The sequence below is a fragment of the Triticum urartu genome, chromosome 2 (genome assembly GCF_003073215.2).
Source record: "Triticum urartu cultivar G1812 chromosome 2, Tu2.1, whole genome shotgun sequence".
In the NCBI taxonomy this organism is placed as follows: Eukaryota; Viridiplantae; Streptophyta; class Magnoliopsida; order Poales; family Poaceae; genus Triticum; species Triticum urartu.
The window spans coordinates 730,309,265-730,330,218 of record NC_053023.1 but is presented as its reverse complement, the minus strand read 5'-3'; the positions used below and the strand labels follow the sequence as shown (position 1 = coordinate 730,330,218).

The 20,954-nt window shown below is 42.5% G+C and overlaps 1 protein-coding gene and 1 long non-coding RNA gene across 5 annotated transcripts; one reads left to right on the top strand and one right to left on the bottom strand.

Annotated features, from left to right (window-relative positions):
- The first annotated feature begins 4,887 nt into the window (after positions 1-4,887).
- On the top strand, positions 4,888-5,750 carry LOC125540229. The gene is made up of 2 exons (XR_007297248.1): positions 4,888-5,064; positions 5,289-5,750. It is a non-coding gene; the product is annotated as an uncharacterized LOC125540229 (long non-coding RNA).
- Positions 5,751-6,057: 307 nt separating this feature from the next.
- LOC125540227 lies at positions 6,058-20,074 on the bottom strand. Of its 4 annotated transcripts, none has more exons than XM_048703803.1 (24): positions 19,833-20,073; positions 12,469-12,695; positions 12,243-12,348; positions 11,765-11,866; positions 11,621-11,680; positions 11,463-11,541; positions 11,205-11,358; positions 10,997-11,120; positions 10,482-10,659; positions 10,337-10,365; positions 9,898-10,046; positions 9,720-9,822; positions 9,458-9,553; positions 9,319-9,371; positions 9,079-9,202; positions 8,692-8,754; positions 8,549-8,608; positions 8,274-8,435; positions 7,774-7,844; positions 7,493-7,586; positions 7,189-7,325; positions 7,004-7,084; positions 6,776-6,881; positions 6,058-6,435 (listed from the first exon to the last, which is right to left on the bottom strand). In XM_048703803.1, the coding sequence occupies exons 1-24, from the start codon at positions 20,025-20,027 to the stop codon at positions 6,391-6,393; spliced, it is 2,598 nt and encodes an 865-aa protein (XP_048559760.1). In that variant the 5' UTR covers positions 20,028-20,073; the 3' UTR covers positions 6,058-6,390. The 4 variants fall into 4 exon arrangements, with proteins under 4 accessions (XP_048559760.1, XP_048559761.1, XP_048559762.1 ...); XM_048703804.1 differs by having other exon boundaries at positions 11,205-11,355; XM_048703805.1 differs by lacking the exon at positions 19,833-20,073 and adding an exon at positions 14,555-14,686.
- Between the last annotated feature and the right edge of the window lie 880 nt (positions 20,075-20,954).

Below are 20,954 nucleotides of genomic sequence, written 5' to 3'. Positions count from 1 at the left end.
CCTCGGAGCCTCCTTCTTCTCCGGTGCCTGTGCGGGTAGCTTCTCCGGTGCTGGGTGGGGAGTGAGGGCAGGTGGCCCTTGGTCGGTCTCCACCCACCCAGCCCCGAGTATCGCCAGATGGGCCGCGCCACGCGTCGACTGTGAGTGCTTTGCCTATCTCGGGTGAGTCCGTACAGGTGGATCGGCCTGCTGGTTGGGGAGCGGTAGGAAGCCGGACCCCGGCCGCGATCTCTCGGGAGGAGGTTATCTCTTTTGGAGGGATTCAGGATCCGGTGTCTGAGGGGCGCCGGATGAGTGGACGACTCCAAAGCCAGCCTGACGTGGACGATATTCAGCAGCGGTGCGCCATGAGGGCGGCCAAGCTTCGTGACGTCGAGGTCACTACTGGTATGTCGGTCAATATATCTAATTCCATTTTGCATTTTTCAAATGATGATATTGTTAAGAATGCAAATCAATTAGGTGTTTCATTGGGTAGTAATGACACTGAAATTTCTAATTCTATTAATGATCTTTTAGACCTAGAGGCTGAGCGGGCCTTAGAGATGATCCGTAATATTGCGGCTGTCAAACCTATGAGTGATTCTGAGGTTGATGCGCTCGGGGTGAGGGTGTTAGATAACTTTTGTGCGGATCTTATGCAACCTACTACTGATGAGGATGTTCAGGCTGAGTCTACCGAGATAGTGTTGGCTAGCCCGTCTGAGACTGGTTGTGAGGACCAGTTGCAAAATCAAACGATCCCCAAGCGCAAGTGGAAACGGAAGGTCTACCCGGCTTCCGCAGCGCGTAGGAGTGCTAGGATACGTACGGCAAAAAAATTCAATGATGAAATATGAAAGGAATATTCTGGAATAGCAGAGGTCTAAAGGACTTGGCTAAAAGAAGGTTTCTTGCAGAGGCGTCTGTCGAGCATTGTTTAGATTTCATAGCTCTATCGGAGACGGGTAGAGATAACTTCGCACCTCAATTTCTAAATACTCTTTCGGGAGGTATAGATTTCGATTGGCATTGCTTGCCACCGAGAGGGAGGTCGGGTGGAATCCTTCTCGGAGTTAGGTGTGATGCGCTTGAGGTTCGCGGTGTGGTCATGGGAGACTTTGCTGTCAAGTTTAGGGTGCGCTCGAAGGTTGATGGGTTTAATTGGGCTCTTGTCGCGGTGTATGGTGCTGCACAGCCCGAGCTCAAGCCTGAGTTCTTGGCTGATCTTGTTCGGATTTGTGGCTCCGAGCAGTTGCCCATCCTGGTGGGGGGTGATTTCAATATTATAAGACGGCGTGAGGATAATAACAATGATAATTTTGATGGACGATGGTCGTTCATGTTTAACACTATCATTGAAAGTCTGGACCTGAGAGAAATTGAGCTATCGGGTAGAAAGTTTACCTGGGCGAACGCGATGCCAAATCCGACGTATGAGAAGTTGGACCGAGTGTTGGCTAGCGTTGATTGGGAACAGAAGTTTCCCCTGGTGACTGTCCAGGCCTTGTCCCGTGGCATCTCTGACCATACGCCTTTACTTGTCGACTCTGGTGAACCCACGCACCTGGGGAACAAAAATGTGTTCTCCTTTGAGATGGCTTGGTTTGAAAGAGATGGCTTCCTGGATCTTGTGGCCAGAGAGTGGGCTAAGGATTCAGGAGGGAGGACCGCGCTTCAGCGCTGGCAAAATAAGATTAGGCATTTGAGAAGTTTCTTACGTGGGTGGGCTAAGCATCTGAGCGGGATTTATAAGGCCGAAAAGGAAAAGCTCCTTGTCCTTATACAGTCTCTGGATGTAAAAGCGGAAACCACGATACTGCCGGTTGCGGAGCTTCATGCCAAGCTAGAGGCGGAATTGCGGCTCAAAGAACTTCTTAGAGAAGAAGAGTTGAAGTGGGCGTTGCGGGCCAAGGTCCGGCGTGTTGTCCAGGGGGACGCGAACACACAATTCTTTCACATGATCGCTAACGGTAAGCATCGAAAGAAGAGGATCTTTCAGCTTGAGCAAGATGAGGGTACGATTGTAGGACAGGATAACCTAAAATTGTACATAACCGAATACTATAAGCAGCTGTTTGGCCCTCCAGAAGAGAACTGTGTGTCTCTGGACGAGTCAAGGGTTGAGGATATTCCTCAGCTTACTTCGGTGGAGAATGATATTCTGGCGGCTCCTTTCTCGGAGAATGAGGTGCTCGAGGCTATCTCGCAAATGAAGAATAACAAGGCGCCGGGACCTGATGGTTTCCCAGCGGAGTTTTATAAGAAGTGCTGGCATATCATTAAAGGGGACTTGTTGCCCATGTTTAATGACTTGTTTGCTGGGAAGCTTCATCTATTTCAGCTAAATTTTGGAACGATTACCCTTCTTCCTAAGAAAACAGAGGCTGTGAGGATTGAGCAATTCAGGCCAATCTGTCTTCTTAATGTCAGTTTCAAAATTTTCACCAAGGTCGGGACCAATAGACTCACACAGATTGCGCATTCTGTTGTGCAGCCTACCCAATCTGCTTTCATGCCGGACAGGAATATCCTTGAGGGTGTAGTGGTCCTTCATGAAACGCTCCATGAAATCCACACGAAAAAACTGGATGGGGTTGTTTTCAAAGTGGATTTCGAAAAAGCGTACGACAAAGTCAAATGGCCATTCCTTCAGCAGGCCTTGCGCATGAAGGGTTTTGATGAGGCTTGGCGACGCCAGGTAGAATCCTTTACGCAAAAAGGGAGTGTTGGAATTAAAGTAAATGATGATATTGGGCACTATTTCCAGACACATAAAGGTCTGCGGCAAGGAGATCCAATGTCCCCTGTTTTGTTCAACATTGTGGTTGACATGTTGGCAATCCTAATTGGTCGGGCAAAGGAGGCCGGTCAGGTGGGAGGCTTAGTGCCCAACCTAGTTGATGGGGGGGTGTCCATCTTACAGTATGCTGATGATACTATCATCTTCATGGAGCATGACCTGGCAAAAGCGAGAAATATGAAGCTGGTGCTTTGCTTATTTGAACAATTGTCTGGGTTAAAGATTAACTTTCATAAAAGCGAACTGTTCTGTTTTGGTAGAGCCAAGGAGGAACAGGAGGCTTATAGGCATTTGTTCGGATGTGAATTAGGAGCTTTACCTTTCACTTACTTAGGTATACCTATTCACCATCGTAAGCTTACAAACCGAGAGTGGAAATGCGTTGAGGATCGGTTTGAAAAGAAACTGAGTTGCTGGAAGGGCAAACTTATGTCGTATGGAGGCCGGTTAATTCTTATTAATTCGGTACTCACGAGTATGTCGATGTTCCTATTATCTTTCTTTGAGGTTCCAGTTGGGGTTAGGAAACGACTGGACTTCTACCGATCAAGATTTTTTTGGCAGAGTGATGAACTTAAGAGAAAGTATAGACTCGCCAAGTGGGATGTTATTTGTAGACCTAAGGACCAAGGGGGGTTGGGTATCGAAAATCTTGAGGTCAAGAACAGATGCCTTCTTAGTAAGTGGTTGTATAAGCTTTCGGGTCCGACTGATGCAACTTGGGCGCAGATTCTTCGTAACAAGTATCTGCAGTCCAAAACTTTGTCACAGGTGACAGTGAGACCAACTGATTCGCCGTTTTGGAAGGGGCTTATGAGAGTCAAGGTAACCTTCTTTAATAGAACAAAGTTTATTGTCGGTGATGGAAATGGCACACGGTTCTGGGAGGACACCTGGCTGGGTGATACACCTTTAGCAATACAGTACCCAACCTTGTATCGAATTGTCCAGCGACGTGATGCGCTAGTTGCAATGGTTATGCAGTCCACTCCCCTTAATATTCAGTTTCGGCGGGTGCTTGTTGGTGAGAGATGGGAATCTTGGCTCCATCTGGTGCGTAGACTAATGGAAGTTCAGCTAGCGCAACAGCCCGATCAGCTAAGTTGGAAGCTTACTAGGAACGGACAATTTACTGTCAAGTCGATGTACACCGATGTCACCAATTCCACAGTCATTCCTAGTACCAGACATGTTTGGAAAGTAAAAGTGCCTTTGAAAATCAAAGTGTTTATGTGGTTTGTCCATAAACAGGTAATCTTAACAAAAGACAACTTGGTCAAGCGCAATTGGACTGGATCTACTAGGTGTAGCTTCTGTGACCAGGACGAGACCATTAAGCATCTCTTCCTTGATTGTCCTTTGGCGAGAATTTTGTGGCGCACTGTGCAAATTGCTTTTAACATTACTCCTCCGAGTACGGTCGGGTCGTTATTTGGAACGTGGCTGGATGGGATAGAGTCCGAAACAGCTAGACATATTCGTGTAGGAGTGTATGCGTTGTTATGGGCAGTTTGGAACTGTAGAAATGATTTGGTCTTTAACAGAATAACTACTATTCATTTTTTGCAGGTTTTATTCCGTGCTACGGCGCTGATCCGTATGTGGTCCTTACTCACTCCGACGGAGGCTAGGGAGCGTTTGGTTACTGGATCTGTCCGGTGGGAGATGGTAGCGCGGGATATCTTCAACCGGTTTGGTTGGCGGTCATGTAATAGGATAGGCTATTAGTGCTCCTATCTTTTCTTTTACCAGCCGGTTGTGGCCATTGTGGTTTATCTTGGTTTAGCTGCGATGCTCTTGGTGAGCTCGCCTTTATGTTGTTGAAGACTTACCGACTTTGTTGAACCTATTGTTATTTATTGAGGTGGCTATATGCATCTTTCTGATGCAGAGGCCGGAGAGTTCCCCTTTTTGAAAAAAAAAGAGAATACAAGATATTTTTTAGGATAGCAACGAGTCCCATCTCAGAATCAGGAGCAGCCTGCAGAAAGGTAGTGGATATGTGCGCGACAGATAGATAGATACGGCGTAGATAGATAGGTGCCTTGCACGAACCATACGCATGGCATCTTCTTCTTTTGTGTTGATGATTGACATAACCCGTATTCTCTCTGTCGTGGCAGCATGAAACTTAATTGGCTCAAAGAAAAAGGCTAAAGAGCCCAGCATAGATGGATATATAGATCGTCTACACTCTACAAAATAAGCCCGGCTAGCTACTTGCTCTAGAGCTAGCAAAGGACAAAGGAAGGAGATCCATCTCTCTAATTGATTCGTTCTAGGTGCTTGCTTAGTTTCACTAGCAGACTACTCTACCTTTGATGTTTCTTCATGGCTATTCTTCTCTAAAACATGTGACCTCCTCGGTTTTAGTTCAAGGCAACCCTCTGCCTTCTTGTTTGCAAGCAACCTTCTTTTTTTCGCTCTATAGCGTTTGCGAGTATCTAGTGAGTGTGAATTGATTAGTATACAGAGGACTAATTTTATTTGACGCGCACGTTTTCAGGTGCAGCTCGAGCAAGCAAACCATGCAACCCATGGAGGGGGTTCTGGTTGCTTTGGCATCCTACGGCGCCACCATGCTCGCCGAGATGGCCAAAGATAAGGTGGCCATGCTAACCAGGGTCTCTGGCGAGATCGACGACCTTGGCACCAAGCTCAGGGACCCTAAGAACATCCTTGCCGATGCTAATAAGAGGAACATCACCGACGAGAGCATGTGGGCATGGGTGGAGGAACTGAAGCGTGCCGTGCACGACGACGTCACTGACATCCTCGACCGGTGTCGGCTCAAGGCCATGGAATAGGATCCGTCCAAGGGCATGCTGTTTAATTTGCACGATGAATCCCCTGCACGCATCACTAAATTTGTAGGAATTGAACCACTCCTTGTTAGGCGATGTAAGAGCATCTACAACCACACATAGCAAATTTGAGTCGTTCCCGGATGGTGACCGATCATCCCTCATATTTCACCTCCCCACCCCCCCACCCCCCAACCAATCCGACTTTGAGTGCAGCAAAAGGTTCATGGGCATTTTGGCTTTACTAAATTAAATCCAGGCTCATTTGGAGCCTCCCTTCTACTCCCTTCGTCTCATAATATAAGAGCGTTTCTTATATTATGGGACGGAGGGAGTAGAAAACATGGAGGTGGTAATTGGTAAGCATAACAAACGCTCTTCCTAAACCAGTGATAGAACACGGTAATTAGGAAAATTGATTCTCTCTCATAAGCAGCATTAAAAATGTCAAACACCGAATAGATCATAAACTACACACAAGGACATCAACTCTTTCTGATAGATATCAAAGCAACAAACCAGTTCCTTCCATACAATTCTCAAATTCTAGTAACCAGGCTAAGGTAGCACTTGCATACAAACATACAAGTTTAATGACAGATAATACGCTACCATAAAAAACTAAACATTTCATGATTAAACAAGCAGATAAATCACCAAACCACCTGATTAGGCTGCTCATATGAACGAACCATTCCAGGACTGACTTATTAAAAGGTCGTAGGCTATCGAGAAGCAACAGTTCAACTGCTGACTGGATAAATCACCAAACCACCTGATATGTTGCCTTCAACGCTTCAACCATCAAGGCAGACCTAGCCGACGGTTGCCTGGACGAGAGAAAACAACCTGCATGCAGTATATATATATCAGCCAGTCAGACATCACAATTAACCTGGAGTAATACCTCCTTTCCATAAAAAGGCAAAGGTTCAGACATAATTTTGGTCAAACTTTCAAAACTTTGAACATGTTTTGATTTGATATGTGAAAATCACCTTCTTTTAGGTCTTCCAAAAGAAAACACTTTTACCATTTAGCAATTTCATTAAGTTCTATGATTTACGGCAGTGAAAACTAAGGTCGGTATATTAGGGAGACTGCTGATTTCCGAAATGTCATCCTTTTAAGACTGGAGGGAGTATATGACTTCTATTTGTCTGGTAATAACGTAGATACACATGCGTACCTGGTAATCTCCAACCGCACGTGACTTGAAACCAGCGGCAGAGTATATGAGGTAGAACTCCCATATACGAATGAACTTCTCATCAAAGCCCAGTTTCAAAACTTGACTGCAAGGAAAAAAGGTGATAAAAAAAATACGAACTGAGCAACCAATGTTACAAACTTACAATATATGTATATAATCGTCATAGCAGTATTTTTTTTCCAGTGAATGACAAGTGATACTTACTCTTTGTTGGCCATGAAGTTGTCCCTCCAGTGCATCAGAGTTGTGTAGTAATTGGGACCAATATTCTCGACATGCTCTATGCTGCACCCAGTGCACAACAAGATTAGGTAGGGTTTAATGGATGGAGATCCATCCATGACCATGAAGTAACCAATCAAGCATCAATCGATTGATGTAAAACGTACCTGAACCTTGATGATGTGGTCATGGCAGACATTACACGGGCCAAAGAAGGAAGGCAACCGCCAGGGAATATGTATTCTTTGATGAAGTCTGGCCTTTTTCTGTATTGGTCATACCGTTCCTCCGCAATTGAGATGAACTGAACGCATATATATGTATTTGCAGGTAATGGTTAGTTCATGATTGTGTAAACCTAAGGTCTTGCTTGGATACGAGAAGGAGTATCTTTTATATGGGTTTTCTGACAATCCAAAAAAATAAGCGTCAAGTTATTTGGAAATATACTTCAGTTGTTGATGCACTAACCTGGAGGACCAATATGCCATCTTCGGCCAAGTAAGACTCGCAGCAAGCGAAAAATTCGTCCATGTATTCATGCCCAACATGTTCGATCATACCACTGAATCACAGAAGAGGAATGCGTAAGTATAACCGTAATAAAGTAACAGTTACCAGGGGTATTGTCCAAGTCACAGCGCACACCCATAATAAAGTACTCCCTCCGTCCCATAATGTAGGACGTTTTTTGGCATTACACTAATGCCAAAAAACGTCCTACATTATGGGACGGAGGGAGTAACACTTACCAGCTTATGATTGCATCATACTTGGAAGGTGGTATCTTACGGTAGTCGCATAGAAGAAAAGTTATGTGGTCCTATTAATCAATAACAATAGACAGTAGAATTGTTAGCTAGGATTTCACCCTGCCGAAGTAAGCTGGCAAAAAAAAACAATACTAATTCTCCGTGTACGTATGTATTTGTTTTATAGATAGGAAATTATAATATATGCAAATCCAAGATATGCCACTGTAAAGTTCCACTGCTCAGATTGTGTAGCCATCCACATGATGGGTCACCACGGGCAGACGGCGATGAGGCGGTGAAGATGTTGTTCAGTCGTGTGGAGGGTTGGTTTTGAGGCTGTGACGGACCGAGTCAGTCTTCTTCAGGGTTGGACCAGGGTTACATATATACCCACACACTACACTTTCTCAATGAACACATATGGTGGAATCGTAATTACAGATAAACTATTAAACTGGACAGGTACTGCGTAAAGGAGGTAGTAGCATAGAACTAACCTCTAAGCCAGCTTCTCTTACTTTTCTCTCAGCGTATTTATGCTGCTCCGCTGACAAAGTGACTCCAGTGTATTTGCAGCCAGTTTGTTTAACTGCTTGTATTGCTAAACTTCCCCAGCCGCTACCGATATCAAGAACATGATGCCCCCTCTTGATTTTAGCCTTTGATTAAATGTGTATTTTGCAAGAATGAAATGCCATCAGATCATATTTACAACATTGCCTAACTAGGAATCAATCTAATAATACAATCTCTGGAGATATGGAAGTATTACCTTCTCTATTAGAAGGCTAAGTTTACGTTGCTGGGCTGCTTCTAAGCTTTCGTTCTCCATCTAGTAATTTAATAATAGTCAGTGAATTAATATACCAATGCAAAATTTACAAGCTGTGGAACAAAATCACAGGATTTACAAACCTTGAATACCGCACAAGAGTAAGTCATCGATTTATCCAGAAAAAGCGAGAAAAAATCGTTACTCTGCGCACATATACAAGAAGAAAGACAGGACTATTAGTACTGTTTGGTACTCCTCCGTCCCAAAATAAGTGTCGCTGATTTAGTACAAAATTTGTACTAAATCAGCGACACTTATTTTGGCTTTTGAGACCGAGGAAGTATGTTATTATAGACGTATTATGACAAGTAATGAATGATAACAAATATTTTTCATAAGATTATGAAGACAAAAATCTCAATCTCAACAAGATCTGCAATAATTCTGGTATTACGAACTGACCTAAGAAGCTAGTTATCTTAATCCTGAAGGAATGTAATAACAAAAAAAGAGACATAAGTACTGACAAGATCATAGTGGCGAGAGATGTTTCGACGAGTTTGTGTCGCAGTGTTCTTCCTCGAGGCATGGCGCAAAAAGTATTTAGCATATGCCAACTGAGCTATTATATGGAAAGGTGACCACCAAAACCTGCAAACCAAACAATTTTATGTACATGATTAATCACAAACACATACTCGTAGGTACTACTTCGTTTTTATTAAACAATTCATCGGAATTTAGTGGACAATTGAAGGTTTCAGAACCCTTTTCTGGCAATGCGGCGGTTCCTACGTTCATCTCTGTTAGCAATGAGAATCTGAAAAGAAATTGATCATGGATTTGACCTGTAATTAATAAAAAATAGCTCTACCCATAAGCTCATGGACTATGATATAGTTTTACCAGCATAAGATTCAGAAGGCCTTCTCTCTTGTCAAGAACAGAGAAACAACCATCAATATAGGCTTCTGCCAAGCCAATGCTTCCTTCTATTGCAACCTGAAAGCCATGAGAGAGCCAGGATAAACACATGTAGCTCAAATCAGAAGGTTGCACAAAGTGATTGCAGTGGAGTATATAAGAAATTAAGAATCATGCATGGCCACATCACCAACCAGAAAAATTAAAATGCATGTGTAGGCAGAAAAAGAGAAGAGAAGATAACCTTCCAATAGAACAAGGGGTCGTGAACTCGGATGACAGATTTTACAGGGCATTTTTCGCAAGCTTTACCAAAGGTGAACACACTACCTCCTTCTTCGACCAATCTGCATGAAAACAATTAAGGTGAAAAATAATCATAACTAGACATGGTGAGTATATTGACTCATACGAGAACTCACATCAAGTTACCGATGGATATATATTGGTTGAAAAATCTTGCAACTAGAAGGCGCGCCACAGCCTCGGTCCATGATGGAATCATCTTTTTTGGGTTCAGCAGAAGCTCACATTTCTTTCCAAGCAAACCTTGAGCTGCTGCTTTCCCAGACTGCATCAATCAATATGTCCAATACAAATAGACCTCACATAACTATTTCATGAAATAGTCACTCTGAATTATATACGTTTGAAACTAAAAGCATATATGTCAGGGTTGTGTAAACAGCCCCCATATATTAATAAAGGAAAAACTTAGAACTCATAACTTGGGCCTTAAGCCAACCAGAGCTAAGCAACTAAGCAAGGATATGGTTAGTTATAGCTATGACAGGATTAGTTATGTTTATCTTTGCGAGATAGGTCTAAAAGGGAAAATGGTCAGATTGTGCATGCAAATACCTTTAATCCGTCTTCATGGAAACCATGACCTGCAATCCAACGCACATTTAAGACCTAGTGCTCTTCAGATAATTTCACACCTAACTTTAATGTAGTATTGGTCTGTCTTGCATCTCAGTAAACTGAAATTCATATGACAAGTTACCTTGATATGCCCCACAGAACCATATTCCTCTCTTTCCCTGGATCTGATCAAGGTCCAGATAAGCCTTCGCCGCAGCCACAGATGGAACAGGAAGGCTTGTATTCCATTTAAGCAGTACATGATCCGGAACACAAGGGGGGTTGAGTGTCACCAGGAAAGGCCTGACAGATTCAATTTTCTAGAAGAGCAAAAAAATAACAAATATACCACAGTTAATAATGAAGTAATCCATTCATGCTGCTGGAGGGGTTAGGCTGAAGCTTTCATTTTGCTGTTATTCTGCGAGCCTGCTATACAGGGTGTTCTAAGTTCTAACATGATGAAAATCTTTTTTTTTTCCATTTGGTTTCTTCCTTTTTGCTGAGGCATGCCTAGTCCTGAGGACATGTAACACGTACAAAATGGTTTCAGCGTCGTAATAAAGCCAGGGAAGGGCCGTTTCGTAAAAAATTGTCATCAGTAAAATTAATTCATTATACCTACCAAACTATACATACGAAAAGCAGAGAATTTACCTGAATTTGGTTTAGCCAGTAAGTAACAGAGAAACCCCTGCTAGTAGTCCCCAGGAAATTCCAAGCGCTCCATGCTGACATATTTCGGGGCATCAGATTTTGATCGCAGTGGAGGTATATATCCCTGCAACACAAACGTGTCAGACAACCAGTAGATCAGATCAAACTGTATTGATGTGTTCATTTAGCAACACTAGGCAGGTTTTACCTGTGGACATACTGACAAGCACCTAAAATTCTCCGTTCGTGATGTGTAGCTTCAACTCCTAGTACTTTGAGAGCATTGGGCGCATGGACTCCAAGGATGACACTGTCATATCTTTCCTCTGAACCATCATTCTCCAAGACTCTGTACCCAGCTGCTGAAGTGCCGAGATAGAGGATTGTTTCAGCCAGTGAATCAATAATATATATGATGACTCATTGTTTATACAGGCAATCAACAAACAATAACGCATACACGTACATCCATCAAGACTTGAAACAGATTTGACCCGACAGCTGGTTTTAATTCGACAGCCGATGCTCTCCAATTCTTCTTTTACCTGCAGTAGTTGCATTGTTCAGTCCCTACATTTGGCTGCAGCGAAAGCCTAAAGAGTATAATAAATATCAGGTACATACCTTGTTTACAAAGGACTGCGAACGAGGCTTGACAGTGGGCAACTGGGAGTGACGAAACAGCTGGGTGCAGCGATTTAATCAGCTTTTAAGTGCACAAAGACAAATGCAATGAGAAAGGAAAGTGCATACGAAGTAGCTAGGCACCTGAAGAAGGCCATGGTTACGGCAAAATGACAGCGCCAAGAAAGCAGAGAAGCTCAAAACATCTTGTGATGAACATGACCACATGCCTGTGCAGACTGGAATCTGCACCAAATGTATGTTTTCGTCTCACCAACTCAATACAGCATAAACACGCATTCCTAATCACAATACAATGTGTCCATAATCACAAAAAAATTTGGCGGAAATACTCACAAAATTTTCTACAAGCTAATAACCAGCCTTATGGACTTACCACCCCTGCAGACATGTTGGTATGAGGACCAGGGCCAGTTTTTTGACTATAATTTGAATATTTCTTAATTTTCCATATTCATTTGAAAATTGTAGTTTCTTTTCACAGTTTTACATGAAGAAAAATCAAAATTCAATACAGAATTCTGATTTGAGATTTTGTGAAATGAAGAGTTGCTAGTACACTGAAATGGGAATAAGCAAGTAGATTAGATAGAAGCAGTACAAGATAAGCCTCTTGAAACGATAGGGAATATCCATGCGACTGAATGAACTGCCCCAGTGTCTCTTTACGGTCCAGATCAGGGTTATGTTCATGGTCATCCAGGTACCTTCATTTCAAAGATCAGACCAGAGAATTAATTGACATCATACAGTATCAACACAAGGCATCCAGCTACGAATGGAAGTATTATATATGCACATGAGAACTTTGGGCCTTGACTGCTTACGTCAGAGCATTATTCTTGAACTTGAGTATCTCACAGACCATGCGCCAAAAACTGGGTTTCAGTATGTTGGTTTTTTGCGCCAAGAGGCTCGATATACCGTTGCCATTTCCCCACTCACATCCTCCGCCACCTCCTTTAGATTGTGTGCTCACTGAGAAAGACATGTCTGACCTCTCCATCTCAACACCAAGCCCTTCTAACCACTCCATCATGTGGGGATATGTTACCTACGTTGATGCATAGAGCACAACAAAAATCTTGGTGAGGAACAAATATATTATCTTACAGTATAGGTTTACAAAGATCTTCCATGTTCAGTGCAGGGGTAGGAAGTCATATACTGATGACCAGAGTAAAAGATAAATACCAGATATAAACCATGCACATTAATCAGATATAAACCAACATGTACAGCCTAACACAAGCATTATAGTACTATATAAAAAAAAGATAACAATATGTGTCTTAGGCAGTCAATGTGGCTCCTTTCGAAGGACATGTATCATAATTCTCAGATTAGCGCTAAATTATCAGAAGCAAACAAGAACTCTGATTACTGATATCAAGCCAGATGCTGCAAGGAAAGTTTCCCACCATCGTTTAATACTCTGTGCGGCAAAATTTCTACCTCTGAACTCTGAGTAAAACACGTAGATGCACACACGCGCGCGTGCGCGAGCACACATACACACACAATTTTTTTGTGTAATACTTTTCGAAATTTTCATAATGTGTTCTTCCCTCTGAACAACAGAGCAAGTTTCACAAGCCATATAAGAATTCTCGTTGTCGCTGCAGCTGAACTTTTTTATGTACTATTTGAAAATCAAGCCAGATGAACCATAACGAAACAGTTATGCTAGAAGAAACTAGTGCCATAGAATCATCGCACTCGCTAGGGATGTGATTTTGTATAGATGGACATAAGTTGAGAACCTAAATCATGGCTGGCGAAACAGTTTTCCCGAGCTAGTAACAGAATCATTTCAGATCATGCATAACACTGAATGGTGAGGTCAGCAGCGTAACCAGGAATCTGCCGAGTCTAGATCTGAGCACTGGATGAGTTTTGCAGTAATGTTGCTTGGGACCATGGTTCGGCCACACCTATACTCGGTGCCGTACATCATCTCACATCACATTTGGGGATTTGAGCCTAATGTCTATCATATTTTATGGCAAGAATTATCAACCACGGTTTAACAGCCCTGGTGTTGCTAATAAACCTACTGCATGGCAAGTGCCATAGGGAATAAAATACTCCCTCTGTTCGTATTACTTGTCGCAGAAATGGATGTATCTAGACATATTTCAGTACTAGATACATCCATTTCCGAGACAAGTAATTCCGAACGGAGGAAGTAGAAACTTTGCATCGGTGCATGTACTAGTTTTCTCACTGTTAAACATTTTGTATTGCCTCGTTATGCGCAACAGCATTGTTATTTATTTTTTACATGTATGTACATCAACATGGTTATTTGGGTCATCTATATCTTTTGGGTAATTTCTTGAAAAATAAAATCGTAGCAACAACAAGATAGAGATAGTTATGTGAAAGCACGTGTAATCTTTCTTTTTTTTAGAGAACAAGAGTTTTTTCTTCTAAGAACGCAAAAGTATCCTTTTTGCATGAATAAATATCATGAACACACATACAAAGTTCGATGTACCATGCGTGCAGTATAGCCATTCTATAAATAAATATCCAAAAATATACTAATTGGTTTATTTGCATGGGACAACCAGGAGGGGAATCAGCATTGGGGCACTGCTTGGGCCCATGTAGATTCAGAAAAGAAAGGGCATAGCCCTGGTCCCCGATACTGTTCTAGAATTAGCTTAATCTTTGAAGTTTGAGTGATAAGCTGGCTCGTATTCCCAAGGAAGTAGTATTAATCGGACAGCACCGAGTGTGGGTGCGGGTGGACTATGGTCCAGAATCACACCTCTCTTGAGTTTTGTGCTTAAGAGGCACTCCACCGAGCACCTTCCGTGCGATGAGCAGGTAAGCACGAACGGCACTAGCGTGGGAAGGGGGGACGGGATGAGAGCTATGGTGCAGATCATGCCTGGATTTTCTAACCTTGGGTGGCTACCCGATAGCGACGACGAGCTCCCGACCGAGGCTCTCCCTGCTGTTCTCGGAGCCGGACGGGGCCTGCTTCAAACGACGGGGGGCAGGGCGCTGCAGCAGGCGAAGGCAGAGGGCTGCAAGGGGCAATGGAGGGTGCCGGGGAGCACCTCGTCCGACCGGCATTAGGGACGCCGCCGGGCCGCCGGCTGAGGTGGGCGAAGGCACAGAGGCAGCGCTGGGAAAGCCTCGGCGGCGGCGGCGCCTAAGCTGCGACGGAGGAAGCCGAAGGCGTCATGGGACTCCATGTCGAGGTGGCGGAAATGGTTCTCGGGAGGCGCCGGCTGCCGCCCCGCTGAGGCCCGCGCCGGCGAGGTTGACCGCCGCGGCGGAGGACCACTGACGGCCGGGCCGGGTGGGAGACAAACGGAACGAGGATTTTCTAACGGCTCCGTCAATGGGGGAGCGTTATCCACCCTTCTTTCGTGCTTTAAGATTCGTGCCAGGTGCTAGCATTTTCCAGTACACTGCATGTATTGGTTATTTTCAAAAATACATGCAAAATACTGAAGCCAAGGCATCTTTGCAATCGATTCAAAAAGACTCGGCCTTGAAAAGTGAAGTATTGATAGGAATACCGGTGTTTCGAATCCCTCTCCATCCGCGAGGTCATAAGAACGGATCTCCTAGACAGCTAGACTCAATTGATATGATGGATGGAATGGGTAGACGGGTTGAGATTATTATGTGTTTATTTAGTTAGGACTGATGATCTGTGGGAGCTAAGTCAAAGATCTCTAGTGTTGTCGTGAGTGGTTGATAAACAACTGACTGTGTTTATTAGGGAGTCCTAACCTTATGAAGCTTAGCAGACAAAGAAAACGATAAAAACTTCTGGGTATAGGGCGACGGCCTTAATGAATCAAGTATTTAGGTCACAATGTTTGTTTGTTTTTACAAAAATACAAGTTCCATAGTTTTTAAATATATGCCCAGAATATGTTTGAAAAAATCAAAATTGTTGAAAGTATGGGGCGGAATATTATTAAATTGATTGACATAATTGGAATATTTTCTAAATTTTAAATGGCTGAGAAATTGTGTACGGAATATTTTTTAAATTGATCGAAACATGTTGTAATTGCTTGGTACACTTCATATAACAATGTGTAGAGTGGTTATTTCCATAAATACACGAGAAGTACCAAAATGAAGACATTATTTCAGAGAATTTTGAAATAAAATTTTAAATAGTACTAAGTTTCATAGTTTTTAATAGCTGACTAAAATATGTTTTAGAAATTCAAATTGTTCTGAAACATAGTGGATTTTTCTAAATTCATTTATATAACTGATAATTTTTTTAAACAGTCAAAATTACTGTTAAATTTCATTTGAAATATATTTTTATTTTTTATATAACTAAAATATTTCTAAAATAAATCAAATGCATCTGAAAAACTATGACTTAAACTGGAATTTGTCTTTAAAATAATAAAAATTCTGCAAAATGTCTATAAAGTGTTTCCAAACTAATTGACCTTAATTATTGAAAATTGTTTGAACTATTTGTAAAACTATTGAATTTTACAATATCTATGAATTGTTTAATTCTCTATCTCTTAAATGTTGCTAAAATTCCTTATGAAATTGGTTTTTTAAAATATCACTATAATTCTTGAAAAAATGCACTAAAAAGCCAAAATAATATTGAACACTTTTTAAAACTGGGGGGGGGGGGGGTTGAAAACTATTTTATTTTCCTAAAATCTTTGTATTCTTTTGGATTTTGTGAAAGGAAATTTAATTAATTATGTTCTATTTCTGGTATGTAAATATAGAAAAACAAATTACATATAGCTAGTATATCTCTACCTAATAATAAAGCATGTAGGGTTTCTGTCCGTTCGTCGCGCCAATTTGCAAAAAAGCCCCGCGTTATCATGAAATCAACCCGCGGTCCAGATTTAAGTCACACCGAACCGTTCTTTTATAGTTTTTCAAAAGCCTCCCTGACTTTTTAGGTATTCCATCCGCAGATCATATTTAAGTCAAACAAATGCTTTTCTAAACCATCCATATCTTTTAAACCGTAACTCCAATTTAAACATATTATATATGAAATATGATTAGAAAAATATGTAGAATATGAATAAGATTATTTTAACCTGTTAAGTATTTATAAATATTATTTTAGAAGATATTTAATTCAAACAAATGGTTTTCTAAATTATGCTTATCTTTTAAACCGTAACTCCGATTTAATATGTTATATATGAAATTTGATTAGAAAAATGTGTGAAATTTGTATATGATGTTATTTTACCTGTTAAATATTTTTTAAATATTGTTTTGGAAGCAAACTTATAACTATAGCGTATGATCCATTTTTTTTCATACAGGCGGCGATCCGGATTGCAAATAAACACACACTATAATCATATAGGGAAAAGAAAACATAGAGAACTACACATGCATACCTCTGAATACGTCACAGGAAAAAACAACAGATTTCTCATCGCGAGTGTGAGAGAAAGCGAGAGGGAGGGAGAGGGAGGAGAGAGGAAGAGAGAGAGACGTCTTAGGATTAACCACATTCTAACACGTTTTGGTTTGTGTGAACACTAAGGCCACCGCCGGCGAGGGTGAGAAGAAGGATAAGCGGCAACACAAATATGATGCGTTGCTAAAATAAAGGAGATGGACCTATTGTGGTCTTGAGTGATGGTTGTTCGGTTAAAAGTGTGTGTTGTGTTTTTTCTCCCGTTACAACGCACGGGCTCTTTTGCTAGTACTTCCAGAATACCTATTGTTTTGTACGCACAACCAAATGGTGAATCCGTTAGAAATGACTTCCGTGTGGTCTATCAGATGAGACGGGCTTGGTGTTTTGCAAGTAGAAAAATCAGCCTGTACAACTACCATTACATTTCTAACATGTGCGTTATACAAATTGTCGAATCCTACTCAACAGAAAAAAAAAAGGGTACTTCTGTATGGCGAAACAGGGTAAAGGGTCAAGCACCTCGACTTTGCTTTGTCCCTGGGGATCAACCAAAAGTTGGGTTAGTATAAAAGTTAGAAACATAACAATCCTCCGCGCAAAAGAAAAACATAACAGTCAATGTGGAGCTAAGAAACGACACATGACTGCAAACATAAAATGAAATGGATCGTAATCTTAGATTAGCACTAAATTATCAGAAGCAAACAAGAACTCTTTTTTTCCAGAAGGGAGATTGAACCCCCAGCCTCTGCACTGAATGATGCACATAGTCATTTTTATTATATTATTCAACAAAACCTTTAAAGATAAAAACATCTATCCTTTCGAAGCCACCTCTAAGGCGACAAAAGTCACTCCACCTACAAAAGCTTGAAGATGATGGTGGGCATGATCACAGCCGCTAGCCCTAACCTCACCCTTACGCACGCTATCTAAAACCAGAGCACTGGTCCAACAGACCCTTGGTGCGCACCGCATGTGCACACTTCAGAAGTCGTCGTCGCCATCTTCCGTGAACCTTGCTTGATGAGATCAAGGCACAATACATATTTGAAAGTTCACGTACGGTCTTCTGTCGGGGGGGGGGGGGGGGGGGTAAGGAAATCCTCCAACCCTTGCTAATACTTTGTGTGGGAGCCATAGGTAGGCGAAACTTGGTACCGACCTAAAGTTTCGACCCATAAACTGCGAGTATAAAAAGTAGGCACACACATGCACTCACACCACCACACACATTTAGACAACACCTACTAAAGCGAATAATGGCCTTCGAGCACGGCCACATTACGCCCTTTTCTTAAAAGTTAAAAAAAGATTTTTACGGCTTGAAATTTCCCAAATTTTGTGTACATGCATATATAGAAGTGTGCTATAGCCGTACAAAATTTCATCAATATACGTGCATGAATCTGAGAATTATATAAAAATACCTGTAGAAAATGGGCTTTTTTGTCGATTTTGGGCCAGAATTTTGTCTATTTTGCATAATGCATAAGATGTTTTAACTTTTTTTTGAATTGGGTGTATATAGGAGCATTTTAGTAGGTGCAGCTGTTCTGATCCCAAGCTCACATGAGCTTAGGTGAACAGTAAAATAAAAAAAGAAAACAAATAAAAAGATTCAGAATTTTTTTTGTGTTGAAACTTCGACAAATGTTTCCATAGGTTGCAAAATTTCATCACCATATGACATTCGTGGAAAATGTGACAAAAAGAAACAAAATCGAAGCTCCAAAATGTTATTTTCAAACGCATTTTGGAGTATTGATTTTTTTGCCACATTTTACACGAATGTCATCTGGTGATGAAATTTTCAAGCTATGAAAACATTTGTCAAAGTTTTACACAAAAAAGTCAGAATTTTTTATTTTTATTTATTTTACTGTTCACCAGAGCTCATGTGAGCTCGGGATTAGAAAATCACTTTCACATTTTAGTGTGTTCTTTTACTCATTCTCATTCCATATGCAGTGTATGTTGAAATATCCAAAATATCTTATAACTTGAAACGGAGGTGGTATTATTTGAACGGAAATTAACAAGTACTTAGACCACATACATGCGTACTCGTGTAAAACAATTATTATTTTTAACTTTTAATCACCATTTTTAGGTGTTCAAAAAAACATGCTCCAATGCTTCATGCTCCAAAAGTCCGTTTTTTTACTATACTAAAGATAGGACAAACTTTTAGGCGTTGTGCTATGTGGTCGATGATTATTGTCTGACGTGTGTGCGACGCACAACCTGCATCGCCCAACTTAGTTCGATTCAACTATTGTACACATGTTGTACAAAAAGTGTCGGATGCTCAGTCATTCCGAAACTTTTAGTATATACTCCCTCCGTCTCATAATATAAAAATGTTTTTGACAGTAGACTAGTGTAAAAAACGCTCTTATATTACAGGACAGAGGGAGTATTATACTTCAAAATTTTCTTATATTCCTCCAAAAGCATAGTGTTTTCTACCCTTTAATAACAGAGCAATTTTGAAGAGCATTGTAGACCGTTCTCGTAGTGACAAAAAACATTTCTTTCACCAAGTGTCGTAATGATTTCTTCTCCCCGAGCAACGGAGCAATTTTTCACAAGCAGGGCGAACATTGTCGCTGCGACAGATGGTCTATATTGAGAACATTTGGCTGAGTCTCATGCTGCTAGCACATGACACGGCCTCAGCCATGGAATCAGCCATGCATGCAATCTCAAGACCAAGGGGCGAGTAGAACGGGAAGCTGCAGAGCAAGATGCATGAGCAATGAGCATAGCTCTTCTACGGACCTGGTTGAAGACCATGAAGCCGAGGTCGAGCTTGACGCAGCCGGCCCCGTCATCGACGGCCACCGTCCTGGCGTCTCCGCCGAGGCTGGCCTCCTCCTCGTACAGGGTCACGCGCACGCCGTCTCCGCCGCTGGCGGCAAGCTCGTGCGCCGCCGCCAGCCCACTCACCCCGCCACCAACCACCGCCACCCTCATTCTGCTCGGTGTCTATGCTCCTGCTATCCCGCTCGCTCTGCACTGCTCTCTCGCCCGACCCCCTCTATTTAAAGCTGGAGCGGCTGCTGGAGCGCGCGTCACAACTTGCAGAATATTTCTCGTAGTACTAGTACGTCTCACAGAAGGAATGAATTCTCATACCGAAAACGGTAAATCGGCATCATATCTTACGTCCGACGGCGCGTTACCATCGGCCGTCCGTCCTTAGGTCGACCAACCACCTCTCTCTAAAGGCCATAGCCGTTGTGTTTATTACACTTGTACTCCCTCCGATAAATCAATATAAAAGCATTTAAAATACTAAAATAGTGATCTAAACACTCTTATATTAGTTTACAGAGGAAGTACCACTCAGTATTATTGTTTTGTTGTAGAAAATGGGATTGGTCACATAAGCTCCAGCGTTGTGATCTTCACTGACTGAGGACGCATCTTTGTTCACGCGCCTTTGTGATGCAATGCAACCGGTGCAGCCGGCGACCGAAAACACACTCTACAGGGTTTTCAAGACTAGAAATAATTTGGCACAACTAAAGGGTTCCTCACCCCTCCCCACCCTCCTCCACCACCGGGCACAGCCCGCGCGACGTGGCAGCGGCGGGGCTCCCGCTGGTTGTCGCCGGGCGTGGCAGTGGTGGCGCCCGTGCCCGCTCCCACTCCTTCTACTGCGATGGTGCATGGCGGCGGCGGCCAGAGGTGCGACGGCGGCAGGTGGCGGGGCGGGCTCGATCTAGTCCCGCATGGGCCTGGGGAGCCCCGATCTCGCACCCCTATTGCTTCATGTCCGTGGCATCGACGGTCTGCGGCTCTGCCCCCATCACTTGGGCTCCGGGGCGGCGGCCCCAGACATGGGGGCGAGGGCCTCCTCCTTCCGCCAGAGGTGGGCATCGAGATATGGTTGATCTT

Bases quoted from the DNA above. Each gene is read 5' to 3' on its own strand.
- LOC125540227 (XM_048703803.1), bottom strand. From the start codon at position 20,027: ATGAGGGTGGCGGTGGTTGGTGGCGGGGTGAGTGGGCTGGCGGCGGCG. The intron at 10,660-10,996 runs GTAAATTCTCTG...TTGCTCTTCTAG, and splicing joins ACTGGCTAAACCAAATTCAG to AAAATTGAATCTGTCAGGCC. The intron at 7,845-8,273 runs GTTAGTTCTATG...ATTGATTAATAG, and splicing joins TAAGAGAAGCTGGCTTAGAG to GACCACATAACTTTTCTTCT.